The 22,240-nt window shown below is 39.9% G+C and overlaps 2 protein-coding genes across 3 annotated transcripts in view; both read right to left on the bottom strand.

Moving 5' to 3' along the window:
• LOC125766878 (potassium voltage-gated channel subfamily KQT member 4-like) overlaps positions 1–9,527 on the bottom strand; it is a 90,036-nt gene extending 80,509 nt beyond the window's left edge. Inside the window, exons 1-2 of one of the 2 annotated variants that reach the window (XM_049432950.1) lie at positions 7,034–9,527; positions 5,038–5,282 (exon numbers count right to left, since the gene is read on the bottom strand). The gene's annotated coding sequence lies outside the window, so the exon portion shown is untranslated. Of the gene's footprint in view, positions 1–5,037 lie in introns of both variants that reach the window. The other variant, XM_049432951.1, reaches the window with a different exon arrangement.
• A 7,944-nt stretch (positions 9,528–17,471) lies between these two features.
• Positions 17,472–21,088, bottom strand: LOC125766900 (uncharacterized). Its single transcript, XM_049433000.1, has 2 exons — positions 19,876–21,088; positions 17,472–17,826 (listed from the first exon to the last, which is right to left on the bottom strand). Exons 1-2 carry the CDS (start codon positions 20,456–20,458, stop codon positions 17,654–17,656), a joined length of 756 nt encoding a protein of 251 aa, XP_049288957.1. The 5' UTR covers positions 20,459–21,088; the 3' UTR covers positions 17,472–17,653.
• Positions 21,089–22,240: the final 1,152 nt, after the last annotated feature.

Raw genomic sequence — 22,240 nt, 5'->3', positions numbered from 1 at the left:
TTTCCCTATCCCCGAACCCACTCCCACTAATGACACACATACACAATGAAAACCGTTCGCAAGGAAACAAACTGGACAGAAGGGACAGAAGGGCAACGGATGATTAACGTGTGCCCGGGGTGTGTGTGTGTGAGGAAAAACCGTGGGAAAATCGAACACATGTTGCGCTCCACGTGCACACGAGAAGGGTCACACACAAACGCGCCTCGATCGACAACAGCGGAAACGACGTTGATGATGATGGCCTGAATAGAGGATAGTTTATGTGGACACCATCGTCTGATATTCCCTTTCCCCAACCGGAACCCACCCCTAGTGTGCAGGGGTGAGCCCTGCCGAGAACCTGACCGAACCGATCGCTTTGACAATGAACGTGACCCTCGACACAACACGAGTGATGACGAGCGGGAATTGAAGAGGATAACGAACAAAACGAGAGAAAGAGAGGAAAAAAACCAAAGACCCAGTGTGTGTGTGTATGGTGCAAGGTGACGCACCTCTCCCTCTCCAGAACTCCGAGTCCTGTCGTGTGGCGGTTTGGTGAATTTGCAGGAAAAAAAGCACGCTATCATGGTGCAATCCATTAGTTGGCTCAGCTGGTGGAAAACCATTTTCGTTTTACAAAACACATGCTCACACACAGACACACGCGCGCGCAAGTGGAAGGAAATTAATACGGTTTATAGTTTGTGTGTTATTGTTCCTGCCACGGCATAATTGACGTACGCTTAGAACATTAGTCAGAAGGGACGTGTTATAAATAATAATCAAAACAGACGTTGAAACACGATATCTTGCACTACAACGGGTTTAGCACAACTGTTATGATATTGACCTTAATTTCGATTTAATTGGAAGTTTCAAGCTGATGTTTCTAACGTTAATACTCTGTCAAATAATATTCCTTAATATGCAATAACAAAAATGCTGGTCACACGACTGGAAATGTCGAAGACTTTGAGCATGGTTGTATGTTGAAAAAGTACCTAAAATATTCTGCAAAATACAGCGGTTTAATGCTTAAGTGACAAAGTTCTAGAAAATTCGAGATTCTATTTAAATTTGAAGTAGAATTTGTTGAGGCAGATTCAAATTGGAACTCTGGAATATGGAGCATTTACAAAGAGTGATCCGTATTTTTTAAAATGCGTGTAAGTGGATTAGTAGTGTAGGAGACAAGCGATCTTTATGGATCTTTAAGATATTTGTAAAGGTCATATGATAAATGCATTTGATCATGTTCTAGAACGCAGATTTGCAGATTTTGAGAATCTTTAGAAATGGCCAGAAACCGAGCCATGGGAACTAATATCCTTTGCTGACGCTTGGAGTACTGACTATAAAAAAGAGCTTCAGAGAATTGTTGCTTTTATACATGAACTCGTATTAGCCCTTTCCAAAGGTTAACAGGATGCTTATGATGATACAGTTGTTGAATTTTCTAGGAACTTTGAACTTTTAACAAATCTTTCCCCTAAATGATGAATGGGTCAGTTGAGAAAACTTTTGTTCATAATCATTTTCATTTAGAAAAATGATCCAGAAATTGGAAAAGATTAAGCACACAAATTCCTAGATATTAAAGTTCAACTTGAAAGGAATCGAGAAATGGGTTTTTTCCTATTTGTTTTTCTTTAGCATCAAATACATATGTATTAAACAACTACGGCTAAAAGTTCGGTTCTTTCACAGTCTTCAAGGCAAAAGGTTCTTATTTAGGTTGGTTGAAGTTTACCTAAGATGGAGTGATAAATGTAACAAAAAAAACATTGAACGATGATGTAGAAGAAATAAGTAAAAAAACATCTTGTTTTTCAACAACTAGCGTACAGTATGGCTACTCTTCAAGGTTTTTTTTCGTTGGTTTTCTTCAATAGTTTATCAACAATATTTCCATCCTTTGTGAAACAAACAGCACCTGTTATGGCCTGAACTCTCAAACCGTCGCTTCATTTTCCCAGAATTCAAAGCTCTCAACAATGAAACATGACAATCGTCACAATACCACAACCACACGGTGGGAAACCACCGGGTTCGTTTGCCATCTATTGAACATTAGAATCATATCTACCCTGTACTACATCCCCATTTGGGAACTCCAAACCAATGCCCGCTCACGTCTGTGCTCTCGGTTTTACAATTGATGTTCCAAGCTGTGGTAAAAAGCAAATATCGAAAACTTATGTTCTCGAGTTCTGTGTAGTTTTTTTTTTTTGCTTCGATACGATGGAAGTTGAAGTGGCATGAAAACTCGTTCGCTCGGTACTGTCAACGCTCGTGTGTCCGATGCTGTTCACCGTAATGACGGTAAAATACACTGATCTAAAAGTAAAACATAATAGGTTTATTGAACTGGGACGTACCACGGTTCGGTGCTGTATGAAATGAATTTTGTGTTTTCCCCAGTGGACTCGGGAACAAGCGCGTTGTTTCCTGGTGTGCCCAACTTATTTCATCCCAACTTTATGTAGTGCTAATGTAAAACTATGGGGACAAAGTTGAAAGGATGGCAAAAACAAACAATGGATGACAGGCAACTTCACATCAAAGTTTTTACTGTAAAGAGTTATCATTTATGTTTGGCGAGTGGAATCTCTGTTCCGATGGAAAACCTGTTTGTTTTAAAACAAAATAAATGTTCTTTTTCTGATTTTTTTACCAGTTATGACGATCAGCTTTTAACCTGGTTATTATTATTTGCAATGCTTTAATTAAAAGTGACATTATTGATTTTTAGATTTTTGTTGTTGTCCTGTTGCTCTACTTTAAGCTACATGAACACACGGAACATTATGCATTATTGTAACATGGTAGCAAATTTAGTCTCAATAATGAATATATCTATTCTATCGTATAGATACTATAGAAAAAGAAAAAAAAAATCGTTTTATATTTATCTGTCACGTGTTTTGTGCATTTTTTGCCCAGCTTGGGATTATAAAGGACAATGCTTATTTTCCTTCTTTTTTTGTTGCTTCAATTACAACAATCCAATTGTCTTTATTGTTTGCTGGTCGTGTTTCGTTGTAAAAATCAAACAATCATCCTAAGACAACAGAACGCATTCTGATGTCGTAACGAGTAGTAGGACATAATCGTAACAGTGAGTGAACAACCTACCTAACCTAGGCTATTTTTTACGCTACAAAAACAAAAGAGAAAACACAAGCGTGTACTCCATGTAGCGCAACGTTTGAAATAATAGGAAAAAAAGGTTCACGAAGTCTCTATGCAGGTTAGACCAGACGGGGAAAGGAAGCTTGGAATTGATTTTCCATTAGTGTGCCACCGTCAACATGGGCGACCAGAGGGGAAGGGGAGGGAATAGGAGAAACAGACGGTGTAACGGTAGTCTGCTGACAAATGAAACCGGTAACCATAAACGGGGTAACCGATGTTTGACGTACGGCGAGTCTACGCCCCCCCGCCGATGGAGGCGCACGGTCGTTCACGGTAAGTCGAGTCGAAACCGTGCCCAAGTTAGGGGTTCCGGTTAGCAAATCACAACCACGTCAACCAGTGAACCAGTGCTCAATGTTGGAATCGTAACGTGCGGACCGTTCACACCCATCACACGAAGGGTTCGTCATCCGTGTACTTGCCTACACTTCATACCTGCAGTGCCAAGTTGTTCGAAAGACAAAAAAGAAACAAAGATGACACGAAAGATGGACAACAGGCGAAAAAGAAGGGGAACGGATGGTGGAAAAACGAAAAACACATTTGTCCCTTTTGCCCGTTCATGACTGACTGCTGTCATCGTTTGCTGGACGATGTTTAGAGACTAATGGCACATGAGTGGCCATGAAGGCCATCTAGCCGTGCCGAAGGCTGACCAACGCTGACGTAAGGTCGATTGAAGTGAATTAAGCAAGAACTGTCCCGAATGGTTTGACCGGCTATCGTGCCGATCGATCTCCAACCGTTCCGACCGGTGTGCCGCTGTGTGAACAACCAATTTCGCTGCCTGTCATCGGATGTCTGACCGAAAACCCTATTTTGTTTGGTTGGTTCAAATGCGTTGCAGCGAACGACACGTCGGCTTCTAATTAAAACCAAGATACAAAGCTGCTAGACATGTTTGGAGAGAGCAAACAAAAGTTTTTTTCCATTACATTTTGAGAGTGTTTTGAGTGAAGAAAAACATTACATTCAAGTTGTAAAATTAGTCAAGGTTATCGTTATGAATTATTGAAATGTTTCGGAGAAAAAAATATCGAAAATTTCCTATCCCTAGTGGTTAATGGTGTGTCAGAATTATTCGCTTGATTTTCACTACCGGTCGTCTCGGTTGTCTCATAAAAAAACATTTTAAATAAAAGTTACTACAAGTTTTAAAAAGTAATTTACATCATTTTGAAGCTTATGTTACAAAATAAAAATTATAAAATTTGTACACCATTTCTACATGATCATTCAAGTATCCTAACAGTAGCATATAAGCTGTTCTTTTACAAAACATAAAACATGTTACAGCACGAACTCGGGAACAAATCGCTGCTCAATACATGCGTGTCTGCTGTTACCTTATCATATTCAAAACACGTGCGGTGTAACTGCACGCATCACGATTCACTCACAAACCACTGAATAATTGGGCCCGTTACTCAGCACCTTTTTGGGTTGCGCGCTTCATCCGCAACAAAAACCCCCACTCGTTACGATCCGCCTAGGCAGCGACAAGCGATCATTTTGCCTTATGAAGCGTAAATATGTGCCGTACTAAATTTCCACCACCACGTAACGGGATAACAATTTATATGACCTGAAAGGCCTATTTTCCCTCCAGCGGTGGCTAATGAAGTGAAAATTGCTACCAAAAAGGCAACGAGTGGATTCTTTTGACTGGTGTTACCGTTAACGGGTTGCGAGATAACAGGTTTTTTCTTGTTAGTTGAATGATGGTGTGAACGAATTTTTTAACTTCTTAACAAAAATAATATAAACTACAAAACAAACCGAGACAACTGCGGTACGAAAGTGCAACATCGCCATATTGGCGCGTAAGGGTTTCCTGCCCACCTTAGACTCGCTTACCTTGCTTAATCACACGCGCAACCTTTTAACCCACTTTCAATTGCATTCGTTACTCGCCTTAGTGAAAAAAAACCCCCGCGCGGTGCACATACTGTTTCCACTATTCGTCATAGTCGTCGTTTCTGGAGCAGAATATTTTACAAACAATTTTCCATTTTTCCCAACAACACAAACGGAACCGTCGCACGGCTTCTGCCTTGAGCACATATTTTCCTACATTGCGCTACATTATTCAATCGATGACCCTGCGAAAGCAAAACAAAAAAAAACACACACCACACATTACCACAGCACCACACCGCGCTATTGACTGCAACTGCAAACTGCATCATATCACGCCGTTACGCCGGGTTTTGGCGCACCGTATGTAAGCCATCCCTTAACTCTTCATTTCGTTTGTGTTTCATGGACATACGCACACACACACACACACACACCCACACGAATCGAACAAAAGCAGAAGAGAAACAGTACGCACACACGCACACACACGAAAAAACAAACGATCTCACTGTTTGCTTTCCATCTCGTTAGCTTTTGTCCATTTTTTTTTGGTTTTGTTTCGAAAGGGTACGAGCTGTGTTTTTTCTTCCTTCAGTGTTTCCAACACTTCCTGTATTCGGTGGTACACTTTGTGAGGGTGGCAACAATGGCTACAAAATCGTCGTTTCTTGGAATCGCACCTAGACAGTAAGGGGGCACCTTTTCCGCGTGCGTCTGTATGGAAATTTGATCTCTACGTAGGAAAACCTCCCTCGTCAGCATATGGTTCTTTCGCGATACATTCGCAGTACACACAGAAAATTTGCACTTATTTGCATACATGCACTACCGCAGCACGTGCGATCGATTCACTTAATATCGGGCAAATTACACATACGGACATACGCTATCCTTTGCCGTTGTTCTTGGTGACTTGGTTGAGGGTTTTTTTGTACTGATGTCCACCAATCAACGTTCACTGTTTCGTTGTTTCGAAACCGGAACGATAACTTCGAGTTCTGAAATGGCTGATCGTAGGATGCATTTGCATTCCACCCTAGTTATTCCACCCTACTACCTAGGGCTAATCGTTGTTCAGGCGAATTTTCCCACGATCAATTCACAGTCATGCCATACAAGTCAGCCATCGAACACGAACAGATTTCGCGGTAAAAAAGAAAACGGTTAACTCTCTTTGCTTTTATGCAAAAATCAACAAATGCGTTACCATTGATTCGGTGGAAATTCCATCAAAAATTCTACAACTCCTGCAGTCTTCATTGTTAGGGACTTTTGAGAATAAGCCATAACGCTACACGAGAAGCAAAAAGAAAAAAAATGGCGCAATCAAAAGAGCAAGTTTGGAAAGCAAGGAACTCCCAACAGGAAGGGAACGAGATTTGAATGGAAAACTTTTATTTTTTCTCGCCCCGTCTGATTACTACTGTAACACGCTTTCACGCACACTGCATTTTCGAAAAACCTTTTGACGATCAGATTTCTCAGGGCAATAGTTAACTTCTTGTTGCCTTCCCCCTTTTACTTCCAGTCTCAATTCAACTATTCTTCGAAGTTTGAGTTTTGCTTCACACAAGGGCAGGAAATGCGTAACGACATCGATGTTCGTATTGATTTCCTTTCCTGGAGTTTGTCCCTCAGGAAAGAAGGGCTGAACAAGATGGTAGGTACGGTGGGCACCAAGGGAAGCAAAGATGGGTTTTACTTCCTGCACGTCACGCACAATATTTCGTAAAAGGCTAAGAAGCCTACCGCACAGCCATGGTCGTCGGGTTACACACAAAGCAGCGCTCGTAATCAAACGTAAATCAACGCACGTGTAACGGCGGGCTCTAAAGTAGACTTGTATGGAACTATAGAACTAGGTGGTAGAACTGTGTATACTTATGCAGCCGACACACTCACACACAAACGATTTCGTTCGAGTAGAAGCAATATTCTACCATGGATATGATTTATACGCTTTTTCTTCCTCATGTTTTATGACGTTGTTTACCGCAAAACTTTCGATCGATGATTATGGTAACAGTTGAGTAGTGAATGCTTGACATAACTGGATGTACTTCAGATAATTCAAACACAACTTTAAAAAAAGGAAAACGAAATTACACTAAAATGACCGCACAAAACTTTTCTCAGTTGAGCTGATTCAATTTCACTGAAGCCACTGTTTGCCGAAAGCACATGAAGGCAAAACAATTATTCTTGCACAACATTCACACTGCAAACAAACCCCGATCCAATCTGCACACTTCTATTCACTGCACTGCCTCGTTTTTGGGGCGACTTTTTCCAATATTACAATCGAAATGTTTTCGTTGCTTTCGGTATCTTCGCCAGAAAACCAAAAAAAAACGTCCTCGTGGCGATGTTTTATGTTGGTGTACGATGGTGCGCCCCTACGATGGCCACCGATGGACAATATTGCACAGCCACAGTTAGTAGCAAATGGTGTGCAGAGCGCGCGTCAAACCGGATCCCGGACCCGCATGATCGTGGTTGAATGCTTGCGACCAACTGTTGACGATTGGGACGAGGGCACTGGAACAAACTGGGAACACCGGTACTCAGTTTCCCCGTTTTTTGTGGTTTTTAACTGCTCAACTGCTGGTACTCAGTCGTCGGGGAGGGGGGAACTCTCAGGTTAGAATAATCCTTGTTCGTGTCTGAGTGGTAGCGAGTGGCATGAGACTCCCGAACGAAAGGTGCAGTTTCGATGAATAAATAATGCAAGAATATTAATGTGTGCCCTGTTGCTTCCGGTGCTTATGTATGTTCTTCCCGGAACGGAGCTTAGCAAAAGGGGAATTAGCAGTTGTGCAGGTTAACTACTGTCTCCACGACAAACGAACGATTATCCAAAAGAATTCTTTTATCCAAAAGAATTAGAAGCAAATATAGCAAAATACTGTAAATTTAAATTCGTGTAAAGATCAATTTAGGGATTGATAAATCGCAATTTTTGTAATGAAATATGTTTTTTTGTAATTAAAGAATTTATTTTTAAGATTTAAATTATACTTTCTACAACCATTTGAAACTTAAATACTATTAAAAATCGGTTACAATCGAACTCGTTGCATTGTAATCTCTAAATGCATTCCATACTGTCTAGTATTATCCAAACCACGATTTAGCTCATCCACAAAATGGAAAACATCGTTTGACGTCATAAAGGTTCAACTACCGATGCTGACACCTGTAAGAACTCTTCGTCACTAGTCGTCATTCGGGTTTCCCTCCCATCAATCGCTGCAATATACGCTCAAAAACCGGTCGCTGATTTTCCGGTCTGTCTGTTAAGAAAATGAGTTACCCCATTGAAAGGTAACTCATGGTACCAGCTGTGATGCCGAGCGCTCGGTGTTACTCCTCACCGGGGGGGAAAACGGAACTCTCTTCTGCTCTTTGCTGGCATATAATGGAGCGAGAATGGAGAATGAGTAAAGCAGGATTTCCCAAAAATCGACCCACTGGCCCACTCCCGGTCTTGGCAGTACGTCACCCAATTTCTACACTCACCTGTTTTCCATTACTTCACACTCGATATGACCCATTCCGAGTGCATTGTTTCGTTCTTACTTTACTCAATTCTAAGTAATGTTTTAACCAGTAAATGTAGGTTTTTTTGCTTAATGAAACTCAAACAAATTTCGTTTCATAAATTTGTTTAGTTTAGTTACCACAGTTTATTGGACTGTGTCATCAGTTGAATTTAATAAATTGTTAATTAATATTTTTATAAGACCTATATAAAGTTTAAGAGATATTTTATAAATTAAAAATTGACAAAAAACATCGAACTTTTTGAAATAAAATTTGCATATTAGTATTACACAAAAAAATACTTACAGTATGTAAATAATCAGAGTGCATCGAACAGTGTGAATATAAAGACTTACCTGAAAATAAAAAAAATTAAATATTAATTAATTTTTCATTACGGCGAAAAGCCTATCATTACTAAATATAAATAACATGGAAATATTTATTTCAATGAATTATTGAAAGAGCTAATTAAAAAACAATCGCATTCATTGTACAATAATATTTCTTTCGAACCAAACGATTCATTCAATAAATTATAGCAATCGTCACCCAAAAAAAAAAGCAAAGTCTGTCACAATCACAACTGTGCCAGACAACTTTGTTGAGAATTCTTCTGCTAAAGTGAAGCAATAAAACGTCCTAAACCATGAGAGTACTTTGAGGAGGGGAAGATATCTTACCCCAAGTGTCCCACCATCTTATAAATTATAACATTTTATTGCACCTGCAGGACAAACCGGGTACTTGGTTGGTTGCTTCTATTTCTCTGCTGTGCTACTTAAATTAGCACAACCGGAATTGCGGTGCGTGTTACTTCCTACTTGAAACTGCGACACAGAGGCCAAAAGAATTCTTTATAAGTGTTTGTAAGAGAGTAAACAGTTTTATTAATTTCTTGAGGTGAAATCATAAAAAAGAAAATATTTCTGTTGTAATTAATAATTAATGTTCATCATGAAAAGAAATTTTATTACTCCACAAGTAGTCTATTGCACAAGTAAAAGTTACTTTGTTTATATTAAGAGTATGTGAGGGCTTTTATCGAACTAACAACAAAACGGAAGAAAGACTGCAGAATGATTTTTAACCAAACCCTACGGACATAAGTACTATTACGTTAACTATTTGCTGACCGTTTCGCGGTACAACTAGCTTTCCCCAACAATGCGCGAAGTTTCCTTCATTCATAAATATTCATTTCCCGCGCTGTAGTAAACGGTAAGCAAACGAAGGCCACCTCGGTTCGATCATTGGCACGGGAAGGATCAACATATTTTATGCACGATCGACCACGAAATGTGCTTCCTTCACAGTCTCCCAGTGTTTGTGTGCCAAGAGATAAAATTATAGTAAAAGGGGGGTAATATTCAGAGGAAAGAGGTCTAATTTCTGATGGAAACTGTCCTAGGTACCGTTGGTTTTTTTTTTTTGCATACTTCGGTACGGAACTTCACTGAAAGTATATCCACTTGACCAAGCACCTCGACGTGCTAATCTCATTAAGCTCGGCAAAGCTGCGACCGTCATTTGCACTGGAGTCCTTTGGAATTTTTAGTGGCTCGCTCACTGGAAGCTGTCCTCTCGATAACATCATCGAGCATTTTTCACTCCTCACTACCTGGCTCGATTACAACGCATTATGAAGCACCTCATAATGACGAATTGGAATTTGATACTTTAAAAAGTCGAAGATTTAAGCAAAGAAAAAAAGGAGGTTGCACATAAATTGCTAATAAATCAAAGGAAAGAGAGCTTTCGCAAAGATGAGCTAATCATTTCATAATTTTATATTTTTTTTAAAGAGATAGAAAGTAGTCTAAAGGTTGAGCTTATTTTATTCCTGCTCGTTCAAATTCATTGATTCAAAAAAATACCGAAACTTAGAACACACAAAATCTTCTATCGAGAACTTGATAATAGTCTGAAAGAATTCAATAAAGCTATTTCGAGTTTTTTTTTATTTCACATAGTTTTTTCTTAATCGATCTGTTAACTTATTTTTTTCTCTAAAAAAAAACAATCAAATAGCTTTATAATTATATTACCAACTGTATTTCGACTTATTTCGAACCGCATATCGACTATAGTCCAATGCAATTCCTTCCCTTTCTAAAATAAAACCATGACAAAATCTTCAAAACACCACAATTGACCCATTCCATCAATGCCTTAAGTGAAAATCGGTACTTATTTTGTAATGTGGTCAGATTGTGGATTCATTCACACAGTACTCGCAACCACGGTACGCAATGAACCGTACCGCACCACAAACAGCAACTTGGAAATGGATTTTTTACGAGCTGTTAATCTTATCATTACACACGTTTATTGTGATGCTGTTAAAAAGTATGTAACACACCGGAAAATCGTATTAACCAAAATTGCAGCCTAGTCGCACCGTTGGTTTTGTTTCCATTGTTTTGTTACTTAAGAGTCAGCGATCGTAAAACATTTACAACAAGCTTTTGTGCGTTTCAATAGGTGGGTTGGGTGCGGGTGTTCAACATGTTAAGCCCCACATTCAATAATGACAGAAAATGGCTCTGATTTTCCTAACATATCCACAATTACGTGTAAAGCAGATAATGGAACAAAGAACACGTTTGTTTAGATAATAATTTTAAAAATGTTTTGGAACAACACACCGTAATAAAAACGATTCATAATAAACCAAAACTGCATGTTGCACTCGTGTGCAAACAAACCTACTTCTAAAGCAGTAATCGATAATCGAACTATAAGTATCGTTATGCTACCAAAGCGCCTACATTACTCTAGCTTCCATCCAGCTTCCAGCTTCCATCGATTACGCTCATCAACCATATTTCGCCGAACACTCAAAACCTATCATTAGTTGTTTTGTGGAAACAGAAACAACACGCCGCACTGTTCTCCTCAATTCAACTGCACCATACGAATGCTTCCGATGAATACAACAGAGGATTAAATGGCCGCACGCTTGACCACGATAGGGTCGTTGCTAAACTTAGTCACTAATTTGGCATGAAAACGGAAATGCATTGAAGCGATGGTGCACTTTTGTTTAGTGAGGAAAAAAAGGTAATTATGCAGTTGTGCATTATGGCTCTTGAATGTGGAGATGTTTTGTTGTTTGATTAATTTTCTCAAAACTAGTACAAGTATGCATTTGAAGAGATGTTTTAATTAATCATAACTAATTATACTGTACTTTGTGCAATGTACTTTGATTAATAAAACGATAATTCAACGTACCAATTTTGCTCAATTCGCAGTAACGTTTGGTACACATTTACTTAATAATCAACATCACTATTCTCAGAAATCGGCAGCACATGGCATACACAAAATGGTGGCATAAACCACCAAACACATACAAAACCCGTCTACGAAACCCAAACCATAGCGACTAAATGCCAACGTTTGTCCACACCGACCATCACCGGCTTACCGCAAAAACAAACGGAGCAGCCGAACGATGACAAAACCACGTCAGGCAGCGGACCAGACGGCCGACACTATCGTCATCCCGAAAACCCCAAAACATTCCACGTATCATAGACGTATCACCACCACCCACATTCGTGCCCTACACTGCAATGGTAGATCTGTGGGAAATTTGAAATCATCATAAAACAAGCATTAAACCACTGCAACCAAACGACAACTGGGCGCTTCCATCGTGCAAGGCGGCAAGCAACGAACCCGACCCTTCCGGGGGGAAAAGCTCATCATAATAAAATGATGATCGGTGGCACGATTCCATCTCGGTTCGAGCGGTGGAAATACCGATAAAACCACGCACCAACCCCGTCCGTCCAAGCGGAAGCAAATATGGAAGCTGCAACCATTTTGTTTCCACACAGTCCCACAGCTGTGTCCGACGAGTGCAACCACAAACCAGACCGACCGCCGGGCGGTGAGTTGGGCTGAGCATACCGAGGCGGTGATCGGTCCCTAGCTAGGCCGGAAACGAACCGGAAGGAATCATATCAGCAAAAACCATTACCAGCACAATGTATGCCACCAGCCTAAATGAACCCTTGCGCACAAAGATTACACGAGAGAGAGGAATATGCTCATCGAATAGGGAATGAAAAGGGAAAGCGTGAGAGGATTGATTTCGTTCGCATTGTCAACGTGATTAGCTTTTCGGAGGTTGGAATTATGCATGGGCACTACAGAGCGTACGCCGGAAATGAAAGATTGTTTCAACAACTTTGACCAGTGATTGTGATATGCAAACTATTGCATTAATGATACGATCTATTCGGTGGTAATCACTTAACAAGCGTTCAGCATTCTATTGTATTCTATCGATGTCCGGTATATACAATTATTGCGGTGGAAATTGCTTCATACCTTGATTAATCCTTTCATACGGTAGGGATTGGAGCGGTTTTTTTTCATTGGATGTAGTGATTGATTGTGATAAATATCTTCACGAAATGAATAAGATATTGTTTATTGCAAACATACACCTACAAGCCCTACAACTATCAACATTTTCGTGATTTTCATTGGAAAGATATGGAATATATTGGATTCTGAGTATTGTTACTACAAAGTTTAGTCAAAATTAACCATAATCCAAAAGCATTAAACTATAATTGAAGCTTTCACAAACTAATAATTTCTGAGCCCGAATAACATTTTTTTATTCTTTTAAAAATGGCAGACGATTTAAAATTAATTATAATAAAAGAAAGAAGCTAGAATAAATATTTTTTCATATTGTTAACAATATAAATCTTGTGTTTGAGGGGTTTCCTTTCTATCTATGGTTAAATTATTGAGAACTTACTTTGCTTATTGTCCCCATAATAATTTATTTTTTAACCATATTATAAAGACTATTTAAATTTGAGGAAACTTCCTTTAAAGGACCATTCCAATTCTTAATTAATTAGATCTTATATGATCAATTTTAAAGTTTTCTTTTATGATAATTAATTTCACATTTTCATTTATTTTTGTTTTTTGTCTAATAGGAAACAATCTTTATACTAACCTATTCTGATTCCATCGTTTGTTCAATTGAGTAAAAACTTAAATGACAAATCGAATGCTACTATATATCGCCCAGGCGTCCACATAATTCGCCCTAACTGGCACCATTAATTGAGATTCATTGCGAGAAAGTGCAACAACGGTTTCAATCTATCAGCGTTACCCATTCCGAATGGTAAATCGCTCGCGTACTCGTTCAATGCAGAGGAGAATTCTGTACGAGAATTCCAGCTTAAAATTACATCAGTGCGTTTGCACTTATCCAATCGTGTCCGATGGTACAGCCATGGTACAGTACCCGGTACCGATCGAGGTGTCATTTAATTTTATGTTGAAATTAATTCCACAACGCTACACTCGAAACGTCACCTATTGTGTGGATGCAGCGGTGTATTAAATCCAGCGCCACTGGAAGAAATGGGTAAAAGGCTCGCACGGTACGCTTAAAACCGTCCCCCGTGAGGAACCGATGCTAAAATATTTACCATTTCTCAAATGGCGTTCATTAAACAGCGATTAATTTAATTAATCCAATATTGCATCCGGTTTGGGTAAGGTAAGCCAACCCACACACACGTACGTACGTCAGCTGGGAAGCTTTGAACGCTCGGAAAACGCACGTCTACCAGGTTGAATAATTTAAATTGCTTTCCGTACGCATTCAGAAAGGCCTTTTCCAAGTAAATGCATTTTTTGTTTCGCTTTGCTCCACAAGGAAAGCTCGCACAATCTCCCGGTTAGCATAATTCAGCAGAAATTAATTTGCATGTGACGAAAGAAGGAATTATTGATCAAACGAATAAATCTCGTTCGTACGATGGGAAAGGTTTTATGGGATTATTTCGTTCCCAAAACAGGTAGAAAATAATCACAACGAATAACATTCTCCCAACAATGGTTTAACGGTATGAAGACATGTAAACTGAATTGCTAATGATTTTTTTGAAATATTAATATTTACAAAAAAAGAAAGTTAATTTATGGCGAGCAATATTTTGTTTATGGACACCGTTCATACACAAAATAAAAGCATATTGATTATTAAAATTAAACCTTTGCTTTAACGTAACATAGTTGTACATTAGAACAAAGCAGTAAGTAAATATACCAGATGCCATCTTGCCATTAGTTCACCTAGGCTACATCTTACCTTAAAAGCTTTAATCACTGACTCCTGTTCCCCGTTCTGTTTCCCTTCCTCGTTTCCCAGGAAATTTATTCGAGTACAACAACAAAAAAGCCCCCGCGACAAAACAACGTCACCTGCGCGACAAACCGTTGATGTTTGCTTTTTATGGTGCCACATTACGAGACATCCCCCATTTCCCGAAGCATAAACCATTTTGCCCCCCAAAGCTCAGCGAATGCCAAACCTTCCAGTGTTTTTTGTGTGTGGGTGTGGTGCGTGTTTTTTTTTTTGCTTTGTTTTGGGGTAAGTCAAATGATAAAGAAAACATCGGCCATCATAAAAAGTGAAACAGAAATAAAACGTCCAAAAACTTTGTTTTTTTTTTCAAACGTCGGTTTCCACGTTGCCATTTCTTCGGTGTTCGGTTCGAGAACGTTGGCGTGACAATTATTCATATCCATGTGACCCAATTACTACCTTTTTCCATCGCCCCCTTGTTTCTTCTGCGGCTTCCCTTCCACCCGATTCTTTGTGTTGCGCGTTTGCTTTCCAACCTGGCACCACTCAAAACGTTGAAGTTACCATTTTTACCCTCCCACACAAACAAAACCCGAAACGGAGCCGGAGTGCCCGGAAACCGAACAGGATACATTTCCGTTACCGGCATTACACAGTGGGGCAAAAGGATCGGTTGTGTTTTGCTTTTCCGTGATGCATGTTTCATTTTCTTTACATTTTTGTTTGTTCGCTCTTCATCGATAAAGTAGTGGAGCGCAAGCAAAACCTTTCACCACTTTTAGGCGAAAGTGCCAACACAAAAAAACTAAAAAGCAAATATGGCGATCAAAACAAATAATTGCTTTGCTTGCACTTGCGCTTGCTGTTGGATAACCTAACATATGAGACTTTCAGGTTATAATTCACGCTTGTGCATTTCTAATGCGTCATCAAGACTTGCGGTCGTGAATGAGGTCATGGTTGGTTGTATGGATATGTCAAACCCGCCTTTACCCAAGTTCGTTGCGATTAATGGATTATTTTGATTTTAATTTCTCTCTTCTATGATAAACAGTATTCATTACAAAATTCGGAATTTTTAGTTCAAGTAAGAATGTTAGTTCCATTTCTGGACTATTTTGAAGTGAAAGTAGGGGTAGAATGTTTTGAATGCTCAAGGTTTTATGTAGTTTAAGGAGTTTTACAGACCAAATGGATGAGTTAAATTTCTTATTAGTTTCTTTTAATCGAAGCTGGATTTGAATTCGATATCAATTCCGATTTTTAATCCGATTTCAACTACGGATTACTGAGTTTTTCAACAGCTTACCACGGGTTTTCAAACTGTTTCTATATGAGAATTTAGAAAAGGCTTTCTTGTAATTTTCCCACAAATTTTGTGACATTTTTCCACCTCCTTTCACACATTAGCACATGTTTGGTAGAAGCCTTTTTACTCTTTTATGTTTTCCAAACATAACACTGGAGTTTTCCTCAATTTTTGAATAGTGGTTTATCTTGTGTGTCCACAGTTTTCATAGGAGTTTTCCAGTGCCAATATTTCCATAGCTTCGTTGTTGTCGGTAATTTTATTTAAGCAGTATTCTTGGAGACTTGCCCGCATTTTATACGAGCTTTCAACAGTTTGCTTTTCCGTAAATTAGCTATTCAGCAAATCTGTAAATTTATAATATCTCTTATTCTCAAGCCAAGGTTATCAAAAGTTTCTGACAGGTTAAAAGTAATAACAAACACTTTTAAGTCTTTCTTCTACAAATCTGTGTCAATTGGATTACTGTCTTACACGATCGTAAAACATAATACACGTAAATCACACTTGCCTTAGATTTAAAGATAGAACCCAGCGTTGGGCTAAGCAAATAGCTCTATTTAATTAATGGAAGCACTCAAGCGCTTAATAGAAAATAAAGATTATGTACCTAGCATTAGACTGCTCCGGTCAAAGTAAGAGGAGAGAGAGAGCTTGAACTGCAATCAAAGCTACAGAAAACAAGCGAAACCACCCGGTTTTGCCAATATTGCACTTGGCCTTCATCGGAAACCGATACCAATATCGGGGTCATCGGTATTGCAAACTAATCCAACGAAAGCGTTCCGTTTGCTGAACCCCGAAACGGGAAAGCTCTCGCCGGTAATTAAGGAAAATGTGTACACGACCAGGGACTCCGGAGGGTTGCGTTTCGTGTTCACATACAGGATTCAACTGGTGATACACTGTTCGGTCGCTTCGGTCGCTTCCCGTTCGCCTTCACCGATTGACCGGCCAGTGTGTACGTACAAATTATTATTACAGCACTCGGTGTGCCCGGGACGCATGAACGCTTTTCCGTAAGGTACACATTTTACTTACTCCCTTTACGTTGTATGCACTTGGAACAGAAGTTTGTTCCAGCCTTACTGGGTTGATAACATACCCACAATTGTCGTTTGCTGGCTGCAGCAAGTAGAACCCATACGTACGTACACACACGTACGTGCATATACGCAGACAAAAAAGCACACGCACCAGCACAACGCTGTGTGTCCGGTTTTCCCGCGTGGGGTGGTGGGCGAGTTTTTCGGTAAATATTTAAATCAATCGATAAAATGCACATTGATACGGGGAAGCCAGCGAGACAAAGGAAAACGTTCGTACAATTACAATTCCTGTCCCATGTGTTGAAGCAATTGAAAACGATACGATTCAATGTCTGCATGGTCTGGGATGGGAACTGGGTTACGAATGCATGGCTAGTGTATGAATCCCATTTTTGGAAAGGAACATATTTGTTACCCTTACTAGTACACACACACAATTGATTTATTGGAAAAAATCCTCCACCATTTCTTGTCCCAAGTAGTAGTGTTTAATTGTTTTTTCCCCCTTTTTACCATGACCCGAATCGAGTACACGCACTTCATCGTATTTCAATTGACAAAACTACAGCATACTTACACAGAGACGTGGTAGACAAAGCACTTGTAGCCGGCCGGACGTTCGAGGAAGTTGTACACCTGGCCCTGGAACGTTGCTCGTCCAGCATGGCGTCGCTGGGCTTTCACATAGCTGCGGGTTGCTTCACCCCATTCCTGTGGTCCACCCCGGTCGACCGATAGCTGCAGCCCTGCAGATATGACGACGCCGTGTTACAACCGGAAGCAACAGGTCCAGCAGTGCAAATGTTCGGCAAATGTTCCGGCAATGCGGAGCATGGGAAACAATGTAAAGAAGCAAAGGGAAAAACGATTGTTGATTAGATATGCTGCATCCTGAAGATCGAGACGGCAACGGTGCGTTTATTTATTAAGCGAAGATTAAGATTCAAAGTCACTTTGTTTTAAATATTTTAGCATGCACTTAGGAGTAACCTCCATGGAGCAGAAAAGGAGCTATACGAGGGGACAAATTCATTAGCATGTACTAACTTCTTTAAATAAATTATTAAATTGACATACACGTATAGCTAAACTGAGTGAGAAAGTTTCTTTTTACTTAAAAAACTTTCAAGCATTCGTATGACCATCCTTTTGCAGGGTTTTCGAGCTACGGGGTATGGGAATTCAAATAGTAATGTTTCAGTCATTTCTGGATCTTTTTCAAGTTGAACTGGAATTCGTTTAGGTACAACTGGAATCCTTTATTTTTGTTTAAAGTTCCAGTTTAAACTTCAAAGTTCCATTTTAAATATTCTCAATTGATGCATTCGTGTTTTTAGAAAAATTTGAAAATGTGTAAGTTGAGAAAACATTACACCAAATCGATTTCAGCTGGCAAAAACTAGAGAAATGTGCAAATAATCAATCAATATTTACAACTATATAAACAATCTCAATCAAAAATGGCATCTGCTTTAACGCTTATACTTAAAAACCCTGCAAGGAGAGAAAAATTAAAATTGTGTATGAATTCGTTTTATAAGTTGAAGTAGAATCATGCAGAGATAAATATGGAATTATTCCCAATTTGTACAATCTGCTCAAAAAGAAATTGTTTCTAAAAAACAAAATTTCTTTCAGTTGACAGAAAGCTCAGCAGCACACTAATTCGAGTGTACAAAAGCTCGAGAAACTATTTTTTAAAAAATCACTTTTATCCCTGTACATATTCCACTTTAACTTGAAAAGTATCCAGAAATGGTTTCAACTTCATCATTTCGTTTTCAAAAACCTTATACCAAGCAAAAATGTATGCCACAATTGAACAGAAAAAATCACTTTTCTTTACATTTTCCTCTCTGGTGGTCGCGATTGAATGAACACACCCACTTCTGTGTGTATTTCATATTCAAAACACCCAAAAACTTCTTCACTTTCGTTATCACTTTGGAACCGTTTCACCGTGTCTCCTTTCTTTTCGGTCACGGTTGGTGACGCTCAAAACACCCAACAACAACCACAAAAAAACTGTTGACCGACCGACCCGGTGCTATTTTTGTTTACTTTCAATTTCACCATGATAGCGAAATGGCAAAACTTTTGGCAACGGTTTCGAAGTTCGCGCTCCTTGTTTACTTGACCGTGGTGAAGGATTTATTCAAATCGATAAAATGTCCCACCGGCTACATGTTTTGTGTGGGAAGGTGAATGTTTTTCCTTTAAATTAACTTTTTCCCGAAAAGAACGATTGAATAGATTGCTCTATATTGTGCTTAGGAAGGAAAAGAAATGGAAAATTAAATTTCTCTCACTACAAAAATTATTGCTCGTCGGCGTGTAGAATGGTTTTCTGCATTAACAACGCTTATATGTTCGTCGAACATGACACTTCATTTCAACAATCAATTACCTACTTCCAAACTCACTCGATTCGTAGCTCCGAAGTTCGAGTTCTCATTCACATCCGTTTCTAGGAAAATGCATTCGTTTGCATTGCTGTATTCCACAGTTGCGAGACTTTCCAATTTTCGGCTAGTGATTTCCATTCATTACACTCGATTGCTCTAACAGTCAGACGGTGTGCAAACGGGACTGAAAGTACCATCCAAGTCCGTACCACTAACAGCTCGTTATTTCGCTCTTTAGCGTTTGCAAGAAGGCGGAAAATTGGCCCACTTTAATGTACAAAACCCCAACCTGTGTGGCGCCTGGATGAATGGGAATCGGGCGGAAATCTCGACCCAATCCAACACGATTGGGAACTTTCTCTGGCAGCCCACACTACGCCGCCCACTTACCGATAGCATTCAAGGACGTCTGTTCACCGGACGCCACCATCGCAGCCGTAGCCGTTGACTTGCGCTTGAAGTTTTTCTGCCTCATTGCCGCATGCCCACCACTACCCGCCATCTCGACGATCGTTACTGCCGGTGAGTTGGTCAGCAGTTTGCCACCGACCGCACCGTACATCAGCTGCTCGTTGAAGGCAATGCCGAGCTCCTCCAGCCGTTCGCTACCATCGCCAAAACTTCCCACACCGGGACTAATGCCACCGGCGTTCACTGTACCGGTGCCACCGTTGGCTGCATTAATGCCCGCCCCCACCAGGATGCGTCCGCCCGGTGTTAGCTGACCGGCAAGCGTTCCGCTGGCGTAGCTACCGTAACTACCGCACAGTGCACCCCCACTGCCGCTGATCACCTGTACCGAAGCCGTACGATCGTGCAGCAGATTTTCCGACTCATCCAGCGCCATCAGCTCCGTTATCTCGCCTCCCTCGCTCATGAAAGACGCGGACTGGGAGTGGGAGGCCAGGTAGCTTAACCGGGGCGAACGGTTGATGTTTTCCGCCAGCGTCGGTATGCGGTGGTGCTTCGCCATTTTCGCCGCCCGGTGTGCCGTAGCCTTTGATCTCCGCGTCTCGGAGGCGAGCGTACGCCTCCTCCGCTCTGCCGTCGCTCCACCGTTAATGATTGCTTCGGGGAAAGCACCTGACTTCACACGGAGCCCGATGCACTGGGTGGACGTAAACGGCGCACGTACGCGGTGGCAAACATCGGCTTAAAGCGGGCGGAATCGTTTGATCCCGTACCTGGTGTGTGAACAGTTAGGCTGATTACTTCGCGATGGATGCATTTCCGGATAGAAGAAGGCTGAAAATCAAAGAAAAAAAGTGAGTAACGAAGATTAGTGAGCGCTGAAGAAAGAGTTTTATTTGATTCTTCTCAGAAATGTAGAAGAAATGTAAATTCAAAGCATAACACAGTAAAAAAAATCCCAAAATCTGCTTCCCAAATCTCTTCGCGGTATATATGCAACTCTTCATTACAACAATAATAGAAAACATTTTGTACACCTACGTTTCATACGAGAGTCGGTCGATAATGCCAGAAATATAATGATAAATTATTAAAACTCTCTTTGATGTTGATTGATTACACATCTGATCACAACCAATAATGCTAATGGGTAGTGCGAAAGCCTGTTTTTGATTATCAATCTGCACAGAATATGGGGTTTTTCATGGTTGATTATTTTCTGTCACTATCAATAATTTATTTACTTTAATTTATATACCCTTTTAATTTATAAATTATCAATTACTAGGAAAAATGGTTTTCCTCACTTCAAATGCAACACGAAAAAAGCGTTTTTTCTTGACCGTGGAAAACACTTGAAGCGTTTTATAGCACACTTATAGTGCGGCTACTATGCAACAGATGGCGCTACCAGTCATTGGTGTGTGTCGTCTTCAAGAGAGGAACCTTTTTTATTTCCGAATGAAACTTCAGAATTTGATGGAATTTATTATAAAAAAGCATAAATTAACAAATGTTTAGGTAATAAAAATTCTTAATTATTTGAATTTAGCTAAAAAAAAGAAAAGATACATAAAGTAGTTCATATTGATACTACCCTTAAAGAACTTTTAATCTACTTTAGAAATAGGATGGAAAACAATAATTTAATACACAAGAAATGATTCCAAATGGAAAATGGAACGGCTCGTGTAACACTGTTCTAGTTACTGATCATGTGCAATAGCACATCGACCCATCGAATCCACTCCAAACCACACAATCTGTTCCAATTCGGCAGAAATGAAATTAGATGTTCATCTGAATGTAGAGATTTATCGTTTGTTAGAATTTAAGATTAAATTTCTACGAACTTCGTAACTTGGTTGTACTAACAGCGACCTAAGCAGATTAAAAGTCTTCGCAGAACTTTCCGTAAAAAGGATTTGCTCCTTTTATAGAGCAACACACACAACAAGAACATCGTTTTCGAATGTATAAAACCAGGAAACTTCAGAAACCATACCAATGCCTTTAGTTAAATTTATTCAAAGACCTGGGCATCAAAATTATACCGCACTACTCTGGATTGGTACTCGTGATGGCGTCAAATTATTCGAAAATTCTTCTCAACCTGGTTTCCGCCTTCTTAAGAACATACTCTAGCAGCTCCTTCATCAGACCGTAATGATGCAGAAGTTACTACGGTGTACTACGGGCTATGGGTCAAGGATGCAATCAGTCAACACTTTCCGAGTGGCAAATCTTTTTTGTGCATTAAGATGAACCATGCGACTACAAACCGGAAAATGGCCGTTCATTACCATTTCTAGCATCGATTCACTGCATTCGTAATGCAACTTGG

The sequence above is a fragment of the Anopheles funestus genome, chromosome 3RL (assembly GCF_943734845.2).
Source record: "Anopheles funestus chromosome 3RL, idAnoFuneDA-416_04, whole genome shotgun sequence".
In the NCBI taxonomy this organism is placed as follows: Eukaryota; Metazoa; Arthropoda; class Insecta; order Diptera; family Culicidae; genus Anopheles; species Anopheles funestus.
This window is presented reverse-complemented; position numbering and strand designations above follow the sequence as displayed.